Raw genomic sequence first — 21,159 nt, 5'->3', positions numbered from 1 at the left:
AAGGATAATAGTCCCTTCTCTGGTGAGGATTTAATGAGAGGGGTACTGAAGTCTTGAGTACTGAATCTGGCTCAGAGTAAATAAACAAGGGATGGGAGCTGTTATTACTATTCAGGGGTTGTTATCTTAAACCAAAGGAGATGAGGGACATGAAACACTTTGTAAGCATTTAAAGTGCAACACAAATGTCATGGATGAGTCTCTTGTATCCACTCAGGGCATGGTTTCTTCTACCCTCAGAGGAGGAGTCCTGAGGGAAGCCAAGCTTTACTCTGGATAAGGTCCTGTTCTGTTTACCTTCTGAAATTTTTGGGCTTCAATTCATTTTCAGTTTCTGCTTGGATTCCTGGGCTAGGGCACTATAAGCACCTATAGGTAGACTCAGAGTCTACTCATCAAGTTGTCCAGTATCTGAAGTGAAGTTTTGGCAATATAGGTGTGGGTGGGCCTTAATTTAGCTCTGGTTCTGCTGGTCATTGGTGACCTGTTGGTAATAGTCATTATTGGAAATGTGCAAATGGCTTCAGGAGAGGCCCATGGCTGTCCTTCCTGGCATAAGGTATCCGGCTGACTTCTTAACCTCTGAACCAAGGACTCACAGAGGAATAGTTTGGTAACAATGGCACAGGCAATGCAAATAATAGCTGTCAGTGGTTACTGAATGCTTAGTATAGGCCAGGCTCTCTGCTAAGTGCTTATATATGTTTACATTGAAACCAAACAACCCTGGAGGTAGGCACAATTATTATCTGTTACAGATCAGAAAATTGAGACTTGCAAAGTAACTTGCTGAGGGTTATGTTTCTGGTAAATATATTTGGACCCTAGTCTGTCTGATTTTAACGATGTGAGCTCTTTTCATTGTTCTAAGTAGATTTTGAATTTAGCTGTGTATTAGAGTCCCCTATGAAGTTCATTAACACTCTTGTTCCTTGGGCCCCAACTCTATAGGTGTGAGGTGGTGCCTGGCCCCTGTAGTGTTTTCATTTTCTCAGGTTTATTGAAGTATCATTTATATAAAATAAAATTCACCCATTTCATCTGGTTTAATGAAATGTAATAGTTGTATACAATTGTGTAAGCATCAGCACAGTCAAGATATGAAACATTTCCGTAACCCTAACGAGTTTCTTGTGCCTTTTGATTCCCTGATGCCTACAATATTTATCAGCTGGGCAGATGGTTCTGCTGCACAGTTAGGTGTGGGACCACTGTACTGTGTTAAGGTGCCTGCACATGTGGGAAACTGAAGTCCTGGAGAAAGAGGGTAAAAGCAAGAAAAGAAGAAAAAAGATACTTAAAAGGAAGACTGAGACCAGGAGAGTATTATGCTAAGTGAAATAAGCCAGTCAGAAAAAGACAAATAACCATATGATTTCACTTATATGTAGAATCTAATGAGTAAAATAAACTAACAAAATAGAAAGACTCATAGATAAAAAACCGACAGCTGTCAGAGGGGAGGGGTTGGAGGACTGGGTAGAAAGGGTGAAGGGATTTAGCAAAAAACCCTCAAAAACAACAACCATATAGTGATTGCCAGAGGGAACGGGGTGGGAAGGTAGAAGAGGGTAAAGGGGGGATAAATGATGATGGAAAGATTTGACTTGGGGCGGTGAACACACAATACAATATGCAGATGATGTGTTATAGAATTGTACCCACAAAACCTAAATAATTTTATTAACCAATGTCACCCCAGTAAATTCAATTAAAAAAATTTAAGAATGATTGGTCTTCTAATTCTCTCCAGATAAACTATGCTGTACTGACTACTTGTGGCAAGATAGAATGTGTAGCAGAGAACTTTCTAGACCAAATCCACAACCACAAAATTTCTTCTAATATGGTTCTTCCTGAGCTGCATAGAGCTGAAGGATCCTGAACAAAGTTGCTTTGGATGGAAAGGTGAGGCCACTATTGGTAAGCTGTGGGAGGAGGCTTGAGTATGAGAAGGAGAGCTAAGAAGGGGGTAAGGCACTACTGCTAGTCTTCCAAGGGTGGGACTTCTTTCTTAGGCAGACACTACAGTGGGGCCTTGACTTACGAGTTTAATTCATCCCGAGACCGAGCTTGTTAAGGAGCTCGTTAACTCAAATTATTCTATCAACTCAATGCAAAAAATCTGCAGAGATACAGCTGGTATCTCAAAAAACTCATTAGTCGAGACACTTGTAAGTCAGGGCCCCACTGTATTTTGGTTCTTTTAACTTTCCTCCATTGCAAGAATTCATTAGCAACTTTTCTTAACCTGAAGCCCATTCAGGAAGGTTACTCTAGAGCAAACAGGTTCAGGTTGTGGCCCAGAAAACATTTGGATAATGAGGTAGAAAATGTAAACCGTAGCCCAAACTAGAGATGATTAGGGCAGGAACTTTGTGCCAGCAGTCTGGAGACTAATTCTTGGCCTAGCTCTGGCCCTGGTTTTACTAGATAGTATTTTCTTGATTACCTTCTCTGAATCGTCTCTCTCTTGTGTACTTCTTGTGGATAAAGTGAGCGGTGTAGATGGTAGTAGTATGGTTTCAACACATACATTGTAGTGACAGTTAGCGTGGCAAAAGTAGATTGCAAAGAAAAGTCTGTAAAGTTTTAAACTGCCCCTCAGTAGTTGTAATATTGAAACCTGAATATGTTCAGCCCTTGTATATTTCCTTTCTTGGCCTTTTTTTTCTTTCTTTTTTTCTGGTTTGTTAGATGTGACATTTCCTGATTGGTGAAGTTGTGAATGAGGATATGAAGTTATAAAAGAGAGACTCCACTTATTTTTATGTCCTTTTTATGAATCACCCAGTTGTCTTCCTGGTGGATGTCTGCACTTTGGCACGGATTCTGGGATTCAGTTTCCTTATTTGTGATGTTAGCTACTCCTGGTCTGTGTGCTTTACTTCAAGAGGAAATATCTGGAATAGAGCCATAAGACTGATTAGAGGAGGAAGAGACAGAGCAGGCAAAAGATGAGAGGAGTATTGTGAGAAGAAGTGGTGATACAGGGCTGATGGGCGTAAATAAGTCCAACTAGGTTTCTTCTCATTTGAGAAAGAATGAATTTGGGTAATGGCCTAATCTAAGAAGGCCCTGACGTGTCAGAGATAATCTTTGAGAATAACATCCTAGCCAGTTTGAGTTCAACAGACTAAATTAAGTTTTAAGTTACTCTTAGTTTGTATTACCTCAGTGCCCCTCCTTCCCGCCTTGGTTTCAGGGCTTTATAGCAGTGAAAAAAGGCCTAAATTATAACAATAATAGATTTATAGAGCACCTCTCATACTTTCCCTGAAGCATTCTACAAAAAATTAGAGTCCAATAGATTTTCTCCTTAAAACAATGTCACGGGTTACTCTAATGAGAAGAAAAATGGAACATTAAGACTTTTTTTTTTACACTCATTGTGATTTTAGAGGTGAAAGGGACTCTTGAAATTGTCTGGTCTCATCCTGAGATGAGGGGCTGAGGTCCACAGTGAAGAAAAGACTTCCTGAAAGTCACTCAGATAGCTAGTGGTAGTGTGGATCCGGAGAAGCACAGGTGTGCCATGGAGGGTCCCAGAATAGGGATGCCCCGGTGTGATTTCCTGAGGCATCAGGGAAGCTTCTAAACCCATTTTTGTGCAGAGTCAATCATCAATGGCTGATTGCCTTAGTTACCACTAAGCCTCTTGGCTGTGGCTAGGACACAGACTGGCCTCCTGCCTCCCCAAGATTATGTTTTAGAGTTAAGTTGAGTCTCAACAGCTGGAGTTAACAGGGTGTGAGATACTTAGGCTGGAGATGGGGAATCAGTGGGAGACTTAGTAGATAGAGCACAGCTTAGTCAAATTTCAATACGACAGACTTTTGGAAGCTATTTTAGGTTTGTGCTATGAAATTTGGCCTCTTGCAGTAAAATGGGACTTGTTTCATTTTCACCTGTATCTACCAATTTTCTTTTCTAATTTCTCTGTGCATTCTTCTCAGTTGTATGAGGCCCTTTCCCCCTAACTATTCCCTATCTATCAGACTCTCAGAGCTACTGTAAATTTTGGGAGAAGGAATTGGAACATGAGCTGACCTACAAGTCAATTTCCCCAGGTGGATAAATTCCACTGCAAGCCTCAGAGGGAGGGGCCTCCTCATTCCAGCAATCTGGCCAGGCTGACAGACTCATAGCTGATGGGGGCAGGGGAGGAGGTGGGGGCCAGTATTTCTTGGGCTAGTGAATAACTGCCTGAGTCTTTGCAGTCTAGGCAGAGAAGACGCGAGTCCTTGGGGTAGGCAAGTCGCCTGGGCTGGGGATGCCTGGGCAGATGTGGAGGCAGTTGGAAAGGTGGCACCGCAGTTGGGTTGCTGGAGCTGCGCTGTTCCTAGGAGACGGAGGAGCAGCAAGCCTGCGGGGGAGGGGGAGCAAGTGGGTTGCTGCTTTTAGCAGCTGAAAGGACTGCAGGGAGCTCTGGGTAAGACATTTTCTGTTGCTGCTGCTTCTGCGGTAGAAGCTGCCGCTAGTAAGTCAGAGGAAGGAGGATCGAGAGGGAGGAGGCTTCATTTGCAGCCATGCTGAATCACTGTTGCTGATCAGATCTCCTGCTGGTTGGCTGCGAGAACCGAGAACAGAGCTAGGATCTCCCGGTGCATGCACAATTCAGCAGCTGCCACTCCCGCTGGGCCTTGCACAATGGAGGCTGAAAGGTATGTATGTGCAAGTGTGTTTGTGTGTGTGTGTGTAAGTGAATGTGTGCTCCTGCGGCAGCCACCAGCTTTTGTGTTTGCATTAGCTAGGCAGGGTCGGAAGGAAGACCTGGCCACTGATGGATCCCAGCGGGAGGCTGAATAGAGCAGGGAAGCCCCTTTCTCCAGAGATTAGCTTCCATAAAGGCAGGTCTGGATTTGCTGGGCAGCGGAGCACCCTGCGAGAGGACTTCCTGGCTGGTGTTTGGGAGTAGTTTCAGCATGGGCTGAATCAGGATTGCCTTTCTCAAGGCATTTCCCTTTCCTGGCTACTTTCCCGGGGTGTTTTTTCTTTGGTGGTGGTGGTGGTGGTGGTGGTGGTGTGTGTGTGTGTGTGTGTGTGTGTTTTGATGTTATAGCAGGGCTGGCCAGGCATAGAGTGATTTCATTTTCACACTGAAGTGCTCAAATCTTCAGGAACCATGTTATGGTAATGTCGTTGCTAAAAGTGTGTGTGTGTGTGTGTGTGAGCGTGCGTGCCTGCGTGCGTGCCTGTGTGCCTTCATACGCACACAAATTCAGGTAAGAAGGAGAGAAACCTATCAGATGACACTCACTCTGATCTGACTTTCATTGGCGTTGAAAAGTTTATAAATGATACTGGGAGGTGTGCTCTTAAGAGGAACTCTTGCTTCTTTACCAGGGGTTTCTTATGAAATAGGAATCAGCAATCTGTTGAGCAGGATCTAACTAGTAAGGGTTTATTTCCTGGCAAGCACATGTTTATAAATTTTAAACTATTATCTGGGGATCTGATTCTTTTAACTGTGAAGGTGCCCAGTGCAATGCATGGCGGGTCATTCCTCTGTGTGCCAAAACATCTCATGTTGTGCCAGCCTCTTCATTCTGCATCTGCAGCTGATAGAGAACAAGGCTTGTCATTTTCCTCTAGGTGAGATGGCAGCAGGGAGGGATCAGGTCATGCAAGTGCACACTGAGGGGAGGGCTGCTGCTTTGAGTTTTCGGTTTGATGCAGATGGTAACCCGCTGGTTAAATAACAGGTTTAATTAAATCCACACTGACTGGAGAGTACCGCAATAAACACTTCCTTTGCACAGATTGCCCCAACTCTTGCACTTCGTGGTGCAGAGTGATGTCATTAAACATCTCTAGACCTCATGAGGCCTGACACGATTGCTGGTGTTCTCTTTTCTGAACAGGCCTCAGGGGCTGTGTTTCTTTCTTTCTTTTTGTTAATCCTCACCTGAGGATATTTTTTCCATTGATTTTTGAAGAAAGTGGAAGGGAGGGAGAGAGCAGGGGAGAGAGAAAGAGGGAAGAAAGAAGAGGGAGGGTGGGAGAGAGAAACATTAATGTGAGGGAGACACATTGGTTGGTTGCCTCTTACACGGGCCCCAACCAGGGCTGGGATTTGAACCTCCAACCCAGGTACATGCCCTTGACTGGGAATTGAACCCACGACCCTTCAGTACATGGTCGATGCTCCAACCACTGAGCCACATCTGCCAGGACTGTGTTTCATGATGTGACTTCAAGAATCTGGGGCTTTTTGGACAGAGTATGCTGCTGGTGCAGTCTGTCCCTGGATGCTCTTTGCAGCAAAAGCATAGTGTTGGACTCCATGTAGCTTGTTTCCTAGACTTGGGGCAGAGGTGGGCAGTGTCTTCTTTCTGTTGTATGGCGTCTAGCAGTAGGGTCGGGGTGATGTGAATGGAGGCTAGAGGGTCTGGACCAGGCCTATTTTCTTGACTCATGGTATAATGGGCTGAAAGGTCCATGTGAGACTAGCAGCAGCAGATCACAGTACTACTTCCCAAGCATTTTTGGGCACCTAATGTGTTCCCAGAACTGTATTAAGAAATGTAATGGGTCCATGCCCTCAAGGAACTCTCTTGTATTTCAATATTCAGTGCCTTTCAGCTGGCATGGCTGACATAGTTTGCTTTATAACACCTGGTTTTTGCATATGTTCTTATGCTTTTCCTGTATTGGAGACAGAAAGTAGCAAGAAATACAAACTGAGCATCTTCCAACATTCATCAGGTCACTCAGCTCACTATATTTTGTTTCTACCCCAGGACCAACTTACCATGCCAAGCATTTGTCTTCTGAAATCTCAGCTTTTCTAGTCCCAGCTGATGCTCTTCTGAATTCCAGTATCTCTCAGTATCTCATAGTTGGGTACCGAATAATAGATGAAGCCACGAGAATTTTTGTGCTTTTGTTTTTTATATCTTATAAGTCCCCAAACTTGGAGACAGGTCTTCAAGGACAAGGATGGTACCTATACCTCTGAATAGTCCTCAGTGACTGCTCTGTCACTGCTCTGTGACTGCGTGCATAGTAGGTCCTGGATAATAATTTGCTGATTAGTTGATGACTTCTGTGGGAAGCTCTGATAATTAAAAAGCAAGCTGGTTAGAGAGGAGATTGAAAACTTTTGGCCAATAGGTTCATCCTTAGATATCGGCCTTTTTATCTCAGTACGGGTAATTGACCCTATGGAATGCTTTGAGGTAGGAGAGAACTGGGGAATTAGTCTTGTTTTACAAGTTCCCTGAGAAACCCAGGGTCAGAGAAGCTGAGTGACTGGCCTAGGATCACATGTCAAACCTCCAGAGACTGGAGGAATCCTGAATCTGGGGCTTGTTCCACACTTAACCTGATGAAGCTTAATTGGGGCTGTGTTTAAGCATTAAACATTTTCAGCCAAGAGATTTTTAATGAACAATTTTCTTTCTTTGCCATAAGGGTATGAAAATAACTTCTACCTTTAAAGGCTATTAATTGAAAGCATGGGCTTTGGAGTAACAGATCTTGCAGTGAATCTACTTCATAAACTATGTGACCTTGAGTGTGTCACATTTCTTCAGAAATAATTTTTCTTTTTGGTGCAAAAGGAGTAATAGTATTTATACCTCATGGGGTTATTGTGAAGATCAAATGAGAAAAAATGTATAAAGCACCTAGTCAAGTTTTTCTGGAACAGAGGAAATACTCAGGAAATGCTAGTTGCTGTTATCATTGGTATTCATTTATTGACCTGCTGAATCCCATGACTCTACTGGGATACTAACATAACTTATTTTAGGGCCTTCCTATATTTGTCATCCAAAGCAGATTATGTGGGACCATTCCCATGAGAAAATTAGGGAGAGTTTATCAGGCCAGGATTTTTTTTACCTAAACTATCTTCTTGTACTCAGATATAGGGGTGGCATTTCTTCTAGGTTTCAACAAGACCTACCTCAGTCCTTTTTTTTATAGACTCCCTGTGGTTTGGAACCACTGAATACACCCTTGTTCAGGCCAAAATCTTAAGAAGAACCTGTGAATTTACACTCATTTTTGTTGTATCCTGCAAGCTCTCCAGCTCTATGGGTCCTTCTGAAGCTGTTTCCCATCTCTCTGTGTGAAGAATTGCTGTGGCTTGGTTTGTCAGAGGAAGATGATTCTGTCTTCTGTTTTGCAAAGAAAAAGGCTCTCAGTTACTACAGTGATGGCATGTGTGTGTGTATGTATTTGTGCGTGTGAAGAGCAGATAGACATTGAAAATGGCAGTTGCTCTTGCTATTGGGATTTTATTTCAGTTCTGGAAATCATACTTATGGATGAATTAAAATAAATTTCTGACTTATATGAGATACCTAGAGTAGTCAAATTAATAGAGACAGAAAATATAATGGTGGTTGCTAATGGTTGGGGAGAGGGAGGAATGGGGAGTTATAATTGTTTAATGGGTAGATTTTCAGTTTGGGAAAATGAAAATGTTCTGGAGATGGATGGTGGTGATGGTTACACAACAACATAAATGTACTTAATGCTGCTGAAATGTACAGTTAAAGATGGTTAAAATATAAATTTCATGTTATATATACTTTGCCATAATTTAAAAAATTATTTTCAGGCCTAGTCTCTGGCATATCTGCAAGAGTTGCAGAGAACCACAACTTCTGGAAGAAACATCATAAAAAGGGGAAGTTGTTTGTTTGTTTTTCTTAAAATTGTGGTTTCCTTCATCAGAGGCATCAGGATGCCCCTGCTTGAGGTGGGCCCCAGGCACCCAAGATTATGCCATGAATTTGTGTGAACAGTCCTCAGAGAGAGAATGGCTCATCTTTACAGAGGGAGGCCTGCTCCTGGACCTTGGGGAGCTTAGGAACAGGACGGAGCATATCTCTTTGCCCTTGATCCAGGAGCAGATAGATCATATTTTCTGAGAAGACACAATTTAGAAAACTGAGGCTCTCTAAAGGCTGGGTTTTGCGATGCTAAGTAAAAAATGCAGTCAAGATCCAGGGAAGAACAAGTGTTGAGTGCAGCACGCAAGCTTTTTTTTTCTTCACACAGCACTTTGCTGAGTCCTCTCCTGCCTCAGAATTTGTGGGTAGGAACTTTTGAAGAAATTTTTTTTTAAATATATTTTATTGAGTTTTTACAGAGAGGAAGGGAGAGAGATAGAGAGTTAGAAACATCGATGAGAGAGAAACATCGATCAGCGGCCTCCTGCACACTCCCCACTGGGGATATGCCCACAACCAAGGTACATGCCCTTGACCGGAATCGAACCTGGGACCTTTCAGTCCGCAGGCTGACGCTCTATCCACTGAGCCAAACCGGTTTCGGCTTGAAGAAATTTTTGAACATCACTGTTGCCTGAAGCAGATGTGCATTTTACCCATGATAACTGAAATAAAATTTTCCATTTTGGAAAAACTTTTTGGTAAAATAAGGTTTTCAGCTGAAAAAAAAAACAACCCCTCAAAACAAAACAAAACAACAACAAAAACAATCAGTGACAGAAACCATGTAGTTTCCCCATACTCAGGTTTGGGATTTTTAGGATCTTGCTTGCTAGGTTTTAGATTATTCCAGATCCAGACAGAAACATTTTTGGATAACTTTTCTAAAGCAAGTTCTTTATTTGATGAAATTTGCCATTGTAGAACTGACCTAATTTTTTTCAGTTGCTAGATGAACCCTAGAACTAGGTTAGCCTGAAAAGAACATTAATAAACTATATAAAAAAATAAATTGAACATGCTTTGTTCTCAGATTCTCCCCTCTCCCATTAAATAAGTTCTGTGGTTCTCAAGCTAGGTATCTGTAACTTTTTATAATTTATAAAGACTTTTAGAGTCTCAGCACAATTTTCCTGGACTTTTCTTTTTAACTTATGAATATCTATTGTAGCCTTTATCAAAACTACACACATGGAAAAGCTCAGTTTTCCTATTCAAACCAAACAGAAGTTTGGCTTCCAAAATACCACATAACAAAGGGTGTGCTTGCTTTTAGTCTTTCTTGCTCCTTGTCTAATTCTGTCTGAACTCAAGCGGTTCTCTTGTGCTTCACATTTTTACACAGCCCACTTAAGAGATTTTTACCCCTGCGTTTTGAAAGAAGCAGTCTGTGAATTGGACCCTTAGGAATGTGATTAGTAACATACCTGTTCTTGAGCTTGATTGTAAGAATGGCAACAGCTGCTGGTTGGCTTTAATGAATTATGGTGGGCTTGTGGGAAAATTCCAAATTCAAAACAATGGATAATGTTGACTCCAGTAAACGCTGCAGTTTCCCGCAGTCCGTGGGGTGAGGTAGTGCTGTGTCACAGGTCCTAGAGGATCCAGTCTTCATTCAGCCTGGTTTGGCCGCACAGTGAAGAACCTCAGAGAGTAGGACATAAGAAGTGAGCCCCTTGGCCTGATAGGCTGCGCACATTATCCCAAGTCAGTGGTCATTCCTTGCGCTTTAGGGTTGGGAAACATGCTAGATCTGCAGTTTGCCCAGATCCCTGTAGGTTCCAAAATCCTAACTTGTCAGCATTCTATTGCTGCCCAGGCTTGGAGAAGCAGAGTCAAGCTGATGAACTCACAAGAACCTGGCGTACAACAGTTTGTTAATTTGCCGTGAAAACTATTACTCGCAAGATGTTCCTGAGGGCCTGCCACCACTTTTCTTGCTTCCTGAAGGAGAACCATGGGGGAGGCTAATTTGATCAAAAGGCTGCATAGTAAACTAGGAGCTAAGTTATGGCACTTAAGCTTTACACAGGGATCTGACCTGAGGCTGAACCAAATGACTATGTCTGGTAATTAAATCATTTTCTTTCCTGGATAGTGTGGGGTGAGTGGGACCAAAGGCTTTCTCTCTCTGATTCTTGTTTTTTAGTTTCCGTTTCTAAAGGGTGCATTTTTTTTTTAATGAGGGATTTTAATGATTTGGGATAGTTTTATTTTTTCTTATTTTTTAAAAAAATATGTTTTTATTGATTTTATAGGGAGGAAGAAGCATCAGTGATGAGAGAAAAATCATTGATTGGCTGCTTCCTGCTCGCCCCCTACTGGGGATTGAGCCCATAACCCAGGCATGTACCCTGACTGGGAATCGAATCATGACCTCCTGGTTCATGGGTTGACTTTCAACTACTAGCGACACCAACCAGGCTATTTTTTCCCCTTCTTTAAGAGACTTTGCGTTTCTTCTGTCTCATCTGTAGCTTGAATATAATGTGCCTGGGCTCTGTGTATGTTGCCCAGTATCAACCCACTCTGCCTAAACTTTATTTGCATCTCTTGAAGCCTTTTACAGGTTATGTAGTTCCTAGCTTTAGCAGCATTTCTAAGGCTACCCTTTCCTCTCCTCTTTGACACCCTTTATGCGCTGGAGCTCCTCATCTGACAGATCCCCCAAATACCTCTGCACAATCAGCCTGCTCAGAGGCTTTTCTGTTTCCCGCTTTGCTGACTTGCTATCTAGTGTCTCTTCCTTTCCATTCATTGGCTGAATTTTCCTCAGCGATGGAAAGAGCCTAAGAACTGACACAGGAAGCGGCAATAGAAACTATTCTTGCTGCTTCCCTTTTCTTTAGTTGATGCTGGCTTTCTCTGCCCCCCATCCTCCTGATTCTGTATCACCAGTTCAGGGAACCAGACAGCTAAGAAATAATTCCTCAAATCCCCCATGGGGAAAGAAGGAGGGGAAGTTGAGAAGGATAAAGCCATAATTATTTTTATAAGGGGAAGTGAAGAAAGACGGAATAGTTGGTAGTTATACCTCATTTACTTACCCATTCCTTCATTTACTCAAATAATCATTTATTGAGCACCTGTCATGTGCCAGAAGCTAAGAATAGAGAGGGAAATAAGACACCATCCTGTTTTTCACGGAGCTCAAAGTTGGGTGAGCAGTGTTGTGCTTGAGCCAACAATCATCCACTTGCAAGAGCTGCTTATTAAATTTTTAGGAATTCTATGAGTCAGTTTTTAAATACAACTTTTATTAATTAAATTATGTAACTTAATTATATTGAAAATAAGTGTAATAAACACTCAAAACTCATCACTTCCCATTTATTTTACTATGATTTATGTCTCCTGACCAGCAGTCACCAACTGGTCATCCACGGACCACTGGTGGTCCATGAGGTCTGAAAGATTGGCAACCACTGTCTTGGACTATGTCTCTTATATCTGTACAGTGGAAATACTATATGGTGATATAATGATGTGCTTGCTGTACATTTCTTCCCACCTCCATATACTCAGTGACAGTGTGCTAGTAGATTGAAATATGTTGTGGTGGAAATATTTACACCATGGAAATTGGCAAATGTTAAAAAATCAGGGCTCCCTTCTTTGAAACCAACGTTAAACATTTCCAGCACATACTGTGTGGGGGAGACAGAGAAGTAAGAGATAATTACATTATTATATAGAGGGAGGCACAGAGTACCATGGGAACACATAGGAAGGAAAATTAATCTAGTGCAGCGGTTCTCAACCTGTGGGTTGCGACCCCTTTGACGGTCGAACGACCCTTTCACAGGGGTCGCCTAAGACCATCCTGCATATCAGATATTTACATTATGATTCATAACAGTAGCAACATTACAGTTATGAAGTAGCAACGAAAATAATTTTATGGTTGGGTCACAACATGAGGAACTGTATTTAAAGGGCCAGAGGTTGAGAACCACTGATAGTGGGTAGTGGAGGATGATAGAAAGATCCCAGCAGAGGCTTGAAGGGCTGAAAGGAATGAACTAGACATCAGGAAGAATGGGGATACGGCAAAAGAGCCTGGTATATTTAGGCAGTTGCAAGTATTTTTAGTACAGTAACAAGAAGTCTTCAGGGAAATGATGGGATTATGAAGGGCCAGGCTAGGTCTCTGAGATTTGTTCTAGATAGAACATGCCATGCTTACACTGACATTCTGTGAAGATCACTCTGGAGTCTGGGAGGAGGCTATCATAGTAATAAAACAAGAGACTATGATGGCTTAGACCCGTGGTCGGCAAACTGCGGCTCGTGAGCCACATGCGGCTCTTTGGCCCCTTGACTGTGGCTCTTCCTAAGCCTTAGGACAGTGATGGCGAACCTTTTGAGCTCGGTGTGTCAGCATTTTGAAAAACCCTAACTTAACTCTGGTGCCGTGTCACATAGAGAAATTTTTTGATATTTGCAACCATAGTAAAACAAAGATTTATATTTTTGATATTTATTTTATATATTTAAATGCCATTTAACAAAGAAATATCAACCAAAAAACTGAGTTCGCGTGTCACCTCTGACACGCATGTCATAGATTCGCCATCACTGCTCTATACTGTGTAGCCAATGTGTTCTTTCTGAAGCACAAATATGTTCACCTGCTTCCTGCCCCACTTCTCTGCTTAAAACCTTTTGATGGCTTCTCATGGTTTCAGAATGAAATCTAAACTCCTTAGCTTTGCTTATATGACACAAGACTGTTCAGTCTAATAGCCTTTTTTTCTTTGATACTCTCCTCTAGTTTTACTGAACACACTTGAGTTTTTCTCCAGGTCTCTGTGCATATTGCTGTCTCTGTCCGAATACTTTCCATCTTCCTTTTTACCTGGTTAATGTATGCTCTTGCTCAGCTTCTACAAAGTTTTCCCCTCAACATACCAGCATTGGGATAGTTGCCCATCCTTTGTGTTTCTATAACCCTTTTTTTATTGTTTAAAGTATTACACATGTCTTCCTTTTCCCCAATTGTGTGTTTCTGTAACTCTTATTCTATATAATAAAAGGCTAATATGCAAATTGACCAAATGACAGAACGACCGGTTGCTTTGATGTGCACTGACCACCAGGGGGCAGACGCTCAATGTAGGAGCTGCCCCCTGGTGGTCAGTGTGCTCCTACAGGAGGAGTGCCACTCAGCCAGAAGCCCTGAGCCGGGCTCATGGCTGGTGAGCACAATGGCGATGCAGCAGCGCTAAGGATGTCTGTCAGTCAGACATCCCCAGAGGGCTCCCAGACTGTGAGAGGGCACAGGCTGGGCTGAGGGACCCCCCAAGTGCATGAATTTCATGCACCAGGCCTCTAGTCAAATTATAATACTTAAGATACAATGGTTAAATGTTTACTTGGCTTTCTCCTCTACTGAACTCAAAATTTTGTGAGATCAGGGTCTGTTCCTTGTTTATTGTGTTTCCCTTAAATTTCAATACAGTGCCTGGCACACAGTAGGCTCCACTAGATGTTTGTTGAATGAACAAACATTCCTATGAATTGGATGGTATAGTGCTTAATTTCCCCATCTGGAGAGATGGAAGTTAAGCACTCCCACAAAGTCACAAAAGTATTGGTGGAATAAGCTGAGCTAGGACCCATCTTCCACCAGAGGAATGCACTTTGCATTGGAAGATCCTGCAGAAACGCCTGACCCAATGCATTCCTTCCCTGTTGGGTCTATGGTTAAGAGAACAGGCTGACAGGGATGCCTCTGGTGGGTGGGCAAATGCATGCACTTGTGGCAGTTGGGTGAATGGGTTTATCAACATGTGATCCTCTTTTTCCCCTCTCCCACTCCCTTCCTGTTCACAGCATCAAGCTGAGCTCCCTGTCCCCGTTACAGGCTGGGGATGATGAGAAGAACCAGAGGACTATCACTGTCAATCCTGCCCACATGGGGAAGGCGTTCAAGGTTATGAATGAACTGAGGAGGTACATTTCCTATTTTGCCTGTGCCCTTTTGGAAGCAACTTGCCTGGTGAGCGTTATCAGGTTCTATTAAGTTAGGACACCACCTCCTAGTGAATTGTGACTCTTCCCCACCCACCCTCAGTCACATGGCAGATGTCTTTCAGAAATCTCTCTTTCCTTTGAATTTAACACCTATCATTTTAGTACTTAATCACAGGGGAGGAATCCCTTATGGTTACAGAAATTCTGTTCCTGGACTTGGTTTCCAACTGAACCAGCTACTTGAAGTTCAATAATAGAATGATTATAACACCTACACACAATTGCAGATTAAAGACTGTGGATGCCATGCATTTTCTTTTGGCCTCCCTCTTATTCCTTGGTCTGAACTTAGCTTGTTAGCCACATGAATGGAAAAATACCTAGCTTCTAAAATGCAATTTAACTCTATAAAGAAATAAATGAAATGCAAATGCACTCATCCTCGCTGAGCTAAAAGCCAGTGTGCATGTTTGATGAGCTTGTTGCAAGACAGGTTCAGGATACTGAACATGCTTTTTTGTACAAAGGTTATGCACACAATCTCTTCCTTTCTAGAGAACTCAGAAGCTTCTTTTGCCCATGCCATTATTCATCCTGTTGTGAACTGTAATTGTTTATTTCCTCTTTTCTATGTAGCTCATGAGTTTCCTCAGGCAGCAGCAACTTCTGAATCTTTGTGATGTCTAGCACCTAGTACTTCATAGGAACTGAGGCAGTAGCTAGGCTCTGCGATGGGTGAGTGGGGGTAAAAAGTTAAATAAATAAATAGGTCAAAAAAATTATATTCTGTAGTACAAATAGGTGTTTTGTGAAGGAAGAATGCACCAGGTACCTGCCAGGTGGTAGGTGTGCAATAATTATTTGTGTCTTAAAGTGTGCTATGGAAGCAATTATGCCAAATTGCAAATTTGGAGAACACTTTTAAAGGGGATGATGCTTGAGGTAAATTTTGAAGGACAAGTAAGAGTTAAAGAATGATAAATGGATAGGAAAATGTCTTCTAAGCAGAGAAAATGACATGAGCATAATCATATATAGCTGAAAATATGTTTGTTGAGTAAGGGGTTGAACTACTTTTTAAAAAAAGTTCTATCTGATTCTATATTTGTGTCCTCATTTTTCCCTTTTGCAGGGCCCAGTCTTTGGCATAAAAACCAAGTTAAATTAAATTTATCTTATGCCCTATTGCTCAATTTTTATTAGGCACCCTGCCAAATTTCCTGGAAGCTGTGTTCATATTTGTCTTTGGCAGTAGGCAATGCTGATGTTTGTGCCTATGTGTATGGTTCTCCTGTCACTGAAGAATTTGTGTTGTGTTCCCTAGACTCTATTGAAGTTCTTCATGTTGTTCCCTTGAGTTGCCTTTTTCCCTTTGTCTAATTTAAGATTCCAGGTTTCCAAATAAACAACCTAACTTTACACCCTATGGAATTAGAAAAAGAAGAAAAAACTAAGTCTCAAGTTAGCAGAAGAAAGGAAATAATAAAGATTAAAGCAGAGATAAGTGAAATAGAGACTAGAAAGATAATAGAAAAAAATCAATAAAACTAAGAGTTGGTTTTTAAAAAAGATCAACAAAATTCACAAACCCAGCTAAACTAACCAAGACAATAGAAAGAGGACTCAAAATCTATATATATAAAAGCCTAAGCAACCGAATGACAAAACGACTGGTTGACCGGTTGCTATGATGTGCACTGACCACCAGGGGAAGATGCTTAATGCAGGAGCTTCCCCCTGGTGGTCACTGTGCTCCCACAGCCAACCTCCCATGGCCGGCCAACTCCCCACCATCCCTCCCCCAGGTTAGCTGGCCCCAATCGGCCCTGATCAGGACTGGGTGAGACGCCCCCATTGGCCCCGATTGCTAGCCAGGCTGAGAGACCCCACCCATGCATGAATTTGTGTACCAGGCCTTTAGTTATAAATAAAGGAAGAGACATTACAACTGACACTACAAAAAGACACTTGATCATAAGAGGCCACAATGAACAATTATGTGCCAACAAATTGGATAACCTAGAATAAATGGATAAATGTTTGAAACATACTACCTTCTAAGACTGAATAAAAAAGAAATAGAAAATCTGAACAGACCAGTCATGATTAAGGGAATTGAATCAGTAACTAAAAATCTCCCAACCAAGAAAAGCCCATGACCAGATAATTTCACTGGTGCATTTTACCAAACGGTCAAAGTATTAATGCCAATCCTTCTCAAACTTTTCCAAAAACTTGGAGGGAACACCCTCAAATTTCTTTTAACAAGACCAGAATTATCCTGATACCAAAGCCAGATAAGTACAATACAAGAAAATAAAAGTACATGTCAATATCCCCGATGAATAGTGATGCAAAAATTCTCAACAAAATGCTAGCAAACTGGCCCTGGTTGGTGAGCTAAGTGGCTAGAGTCTCAACCCAGGCACCCAAGGGTCATGGGCATGTACCTGAATTTCAGTTTTGATCCCTGGCCCCAGTTCGGGTGCACGCGGGAGGCAACATAAAAAAACATCCTTAGGTGAGGAATAAAAAAAATTACTAGCAAACTGATTTCATCAGCACATTAAAAAGATTATATACCATGATCACGTGGGGTTTATCCTTAGGATACAAGGATGGTTCAAGATATGTAAATCAGTAAATGTGAGAAACCAAATTAATAGAAAAATCATATGATTCTTTCAATAGATGCACAAAAAATGTCTCAATGCCTGTTCATGATTGAAAAAACCCCAACAAATTGGGTATAGAAGGAACATCCCTTAATATAATAAAGGCCATATATGACAAATCCATAGCTAACATTATACTCGACTAGAGGCCTGGTGCACAAAATTTGTGCACTGGGTGGGGGAGTCCCTCAGCCTGGCTTGCACCCTCTCACAGTCTGGGACCCCTCAGGGGATGTCTGCCTGCTGGCTTAGGCCCACTCCCTATGGGAATCAGGCCTAAGCCAGCAGACAGACATGTCTCTCATAGTCCAGAATCCCTCTCGCAGTCTGGGACCCCTCGCTCCTTACCACCCACCTGCTCACTGCTCCTTACTGCTCAGTTCGCTGCTCCTTAGTGCTGCCATGGAGGTGGAAGAGGCTCCTACCACTACCACTGTGCTTGCCAGCCATGAGCCTGGCTTCTGGCTGAGTAGCACTCCTGCATTGAGCATCTTGTCCCCTGGTGGTCAGTGTGCGTCATAGCAACCGGTCATTCTGCCGTTTGGTCGATTTGCATATTAGGATTTTATTATATAGGATGGTTGAAAGCTTTCCCTTTGAGGTCAAGAACAAGATAAGGGTAACTACTCTCACCATCCTATTGAACATAGTACTAGAAGTGCTAGACAGAGCAATTAGGCAAGAAAAAGAAATAAAAACCAAAGTAATAAAATTGTCTCTGTTTGCAGATGACATGTCTGAATATAGAAAAACCCAAAGACTCCACCAAAAAAGTGTTAGAACTAATAAATAAATTTGGTCAAGTTGCAGGATATAAAATCAACATACAGCCGAAACTGTTTTGGCTCAGTGGATAGAGCGTCGGCCTGAGGACTGAAAGGTCCCAGGTTCGATTCTGGTCAGGGGCATGTACCTGGGTTGTGGGCACATCTCCAGTAGATGTGCAGGAGGCAGGTGATCAATGTTTCTAACTCTCTATCTCTCTTTCTTCCTCTCTGTGAGAAATCAATAAAATATATTTTAAAAAAATCAACATATAAAGTCAGTTGTATTTCTATACACTAATAACAAACTAAGAAAGAAAGAAAACAATCCTATTTACAACAACATAAAAATCCCCAATAAATACTTAGGAATAAATTTAACCAAGGAGGTAAGTGATCTGTATACTGAAAACTATAAGACACTGATGAGAGAGATCGAGGAAGACACATAAATGAAAATATATTCTGTGTTCGTGTATTGGAAGAATTAGTATTGTTATAAGGCCTTTATCCAAAACCATCTATAGATTCAGTGTAATCGCTATCAAAATTCCAATGGCATTTTTCACAGAAATAGAAAAAACAATCCTAAAACTTGTATGGAACCACAAAAGATCCTGAATAGCTAAAGCAATCTTGTAAAAGAAGAGCAAAGCTGGAGACATCACACTTCCTGATTTTAAACTGTATTGCAATGCTGCAGTAATCAGAACAGTATGGTAGAGACACATAGATCAATGGAATGGAATTGAGAGCCCAGAAATAAACCCATGTATATATGGTCAACTCATTTTTGACAAAGGAGCTAAGACTACTCAATGGGTAAAGGATAGTCTCTTCAATAAATGGTGTTAGGAAAACTGAACATGAAAAAGAATGATATTGGACCCCATTCACAAAAATTAACTCAAAATGGATTAAATACTTAAGTGTTAAGACTTGACACCATAAAACTCCTAGAAACAGGGAAGAAGCTCCTTGTCATTAGTTTTGGCACCGACTTTTTATCACCAAAAGCATAAGCAACAAAAGCAAAATAAACAAGTGGGACTACATCAAAATGAAAAGCTTCTGCATAGCAAAGAAAACTGTCAACAAATGAAAAGGCAAACTACAAAATGGGAGAAAATATTGGGAAATCATATATTTGACTAATATCCAAAATATATAAGGAACTCATACAATTCAATAGCAAAAAATGAAATATTCTATTATAAACTAGTCAAAGGACCTGAATAGACATTTGTCTAAAGAAGACATCCAGGTGACCAACAGTTACATGAAAGGGGCCCAACATCACTAATTACCAGAGAAATGCAAAGGAAAACCATAATGAGATAGCATTTTATATCTATTAGAATGGATATTATAAAAAAAAAAAGGAGATAAGTGATGGCAAGGATGTGGAGAAAGAACCCTTGTGCACTATTGTTAAGAGTGTAAATTGTTGCCGAAACCGGTTTGGCTCAGTGGATAGAGCGTCGGCCTGCGGACTGGGAGGTCCCAGGTTCGATTCCGGTCAGGGGCATGTACCTTGGTTGCGGGCACATCCCCAGTGGGGAGTGTGCGGGGGGCAGCTGATCGATGTTTCTCTCTCATCGATGTTTCTAACTCTCTCTATCTCTCTCCCTTCCTCTCTGTGGAAAATCAATAAAATATATTTTTTAAAAAAGAGTGTAAATTGTACAGCTACTAATGAAAACAGTATTGTTTCCTCAAAAAATTAAAAATTTAGCCTTGGCTGGTTTGGCGCAGTGGATAGAACATCGGCCAGCAGACAGAAGGGTCTCAGGTCCGATTCCATTCAAGGGCGTATGCCAGGATTGTGAGCTCAATCCCCATTGGGGGTGTACAGGAGGCAGCCCGTCAATGATTCTCTCATCATTGATGTTTCTATCGTTCTCTCCCTCTCCCTTCCTCTCTGAAATCAATAAAAAAATATTTTTTAAAAAATTAAAAATTTAACTACCATATGATCTAGCAATCCTACTTCTGGTTATATATCTGAAGGGAAAAAAAAGAAGGAAACTGCCATTTGCAACAACATGGATGAATCTTGAGGGCACTATGCTAAGTGAAATAAGTCAGAGAAAGACAAATACTGTATGATCTCACTTGTATGTGGAATCTGAACAAGCTGAACGCATAGAGACAGAGAGTAGATTGGTGTTTGTTTGTCAGGGTCCTGGGGAAGGGTTCTGGGGGAGGAAATGGAGAGATGTTGGTCAACAGGTACAAACTTCCAGTTATAAAATGAATAAGTTCTGGGGATCTAATGTACAACATGGTGACTATAGTTAGCAATACTGTATTGTATGCTTGAAAGTTGCTTAGAGAGTAGATCTTAAGTCTTCTTACCATAAAAAATAGGTGCTGTGTGAGGTATATCTGTATTTAGCAACCTGACTGTGGTAATCATTTTATAATATGTACTAGGGGCCTGGTGCACGAAATTCGTGCACTTGGTGTGTGTGTGGGGGGAGTCACCCTCAGCACAGCCTGCCCCCTCTCACATACTGGGAGCCCTCAGGCGTTGACCCCCATCACCCTCCAATCGCAGGATCGGCCCCTTGCCCAGGCCTGACGCCTCTGACAGAGGTGTCAGGCCTGGGCAGGGAACCTTCATTTCCCCCCATCACTGGTTCTGCCCCCATCCCAGGCCTGATGCCTCTGGCCCAGGCATCAGGCCTGGGCAGGGGACCCCCAGACCCCTCCGATTGCTGGCTCTGCCCCTTGCTCAGGCCTGATGCCTCGGCCAGAGGCGTAGATCCCCATCACCCTCTGATCACCTGATCGGCCCCTTGCCCAGGCCTGACACCTCCGCCAGAGGTGTCAGGCTTAGACAGGGGACCCCCTTCTCCCTCCGATCACTGGCTCTGGTCCCCGTCCAGGCCTGAGGCCTCTGGCCCAGGAATCATGCCCGGGCAGGGGACCCCCATCTCCCTCTGATCACTTGCTCCACTCCCTTCCCAAGCCTGACGCCTCTGATCCAGGCTTCAGGCCTGGGCAAGGGGACCATCATATCCTCCCAACCCCCGGCTCCGCCCCCCACCCACG

At 42.3% G+C, this 21,159-nt stretch overlaps 1 protein-coding gene across 1 annotated transcript in view; it reads left to right on the top strand.

The window, feature by feature from the left end:
- Positions 1-4,122: 4,122 nt before the first annotated feature.
- The window catches only part of KLHL3 (kelch like family member 3), a 107,022-nt gene continuing 89,985 nt past the window's right edge, over positions 4,123-21,159 (top strand). Inside the window, 2 exon segments of the mRNA XM_006753494.2 lie at positions 4,123-4,664; positions 14,523-14,642. Of these exon segments, the coding sequence (XP_006753557.1) occupies positions 4,609-4,664; positions 14,523-14,642 (176 nt within the window). The 5' untranslated portion in view covers positions 4,123-4,608.

The sequence above is a fragment of the Myotis davidii genome, unplaced genomic scaffold (assembly GCF_000327345.1).
Source record: "Myotis davidii unplaced genomic scaffold, ASM32734v1 scaffold1112, whole genome shotgun sequence".
NCBI classification, from domain to species: Eukaryota; Metazoa; Chordata; class Mammalia; order Chiroptera; family Vespertilionidae; genus Myotis; species Myotis davidii.
Note: the sequence above shows the minus strand (reverse complement) of the source record. Positions and strands in the feature narration are given on the sequence as shown.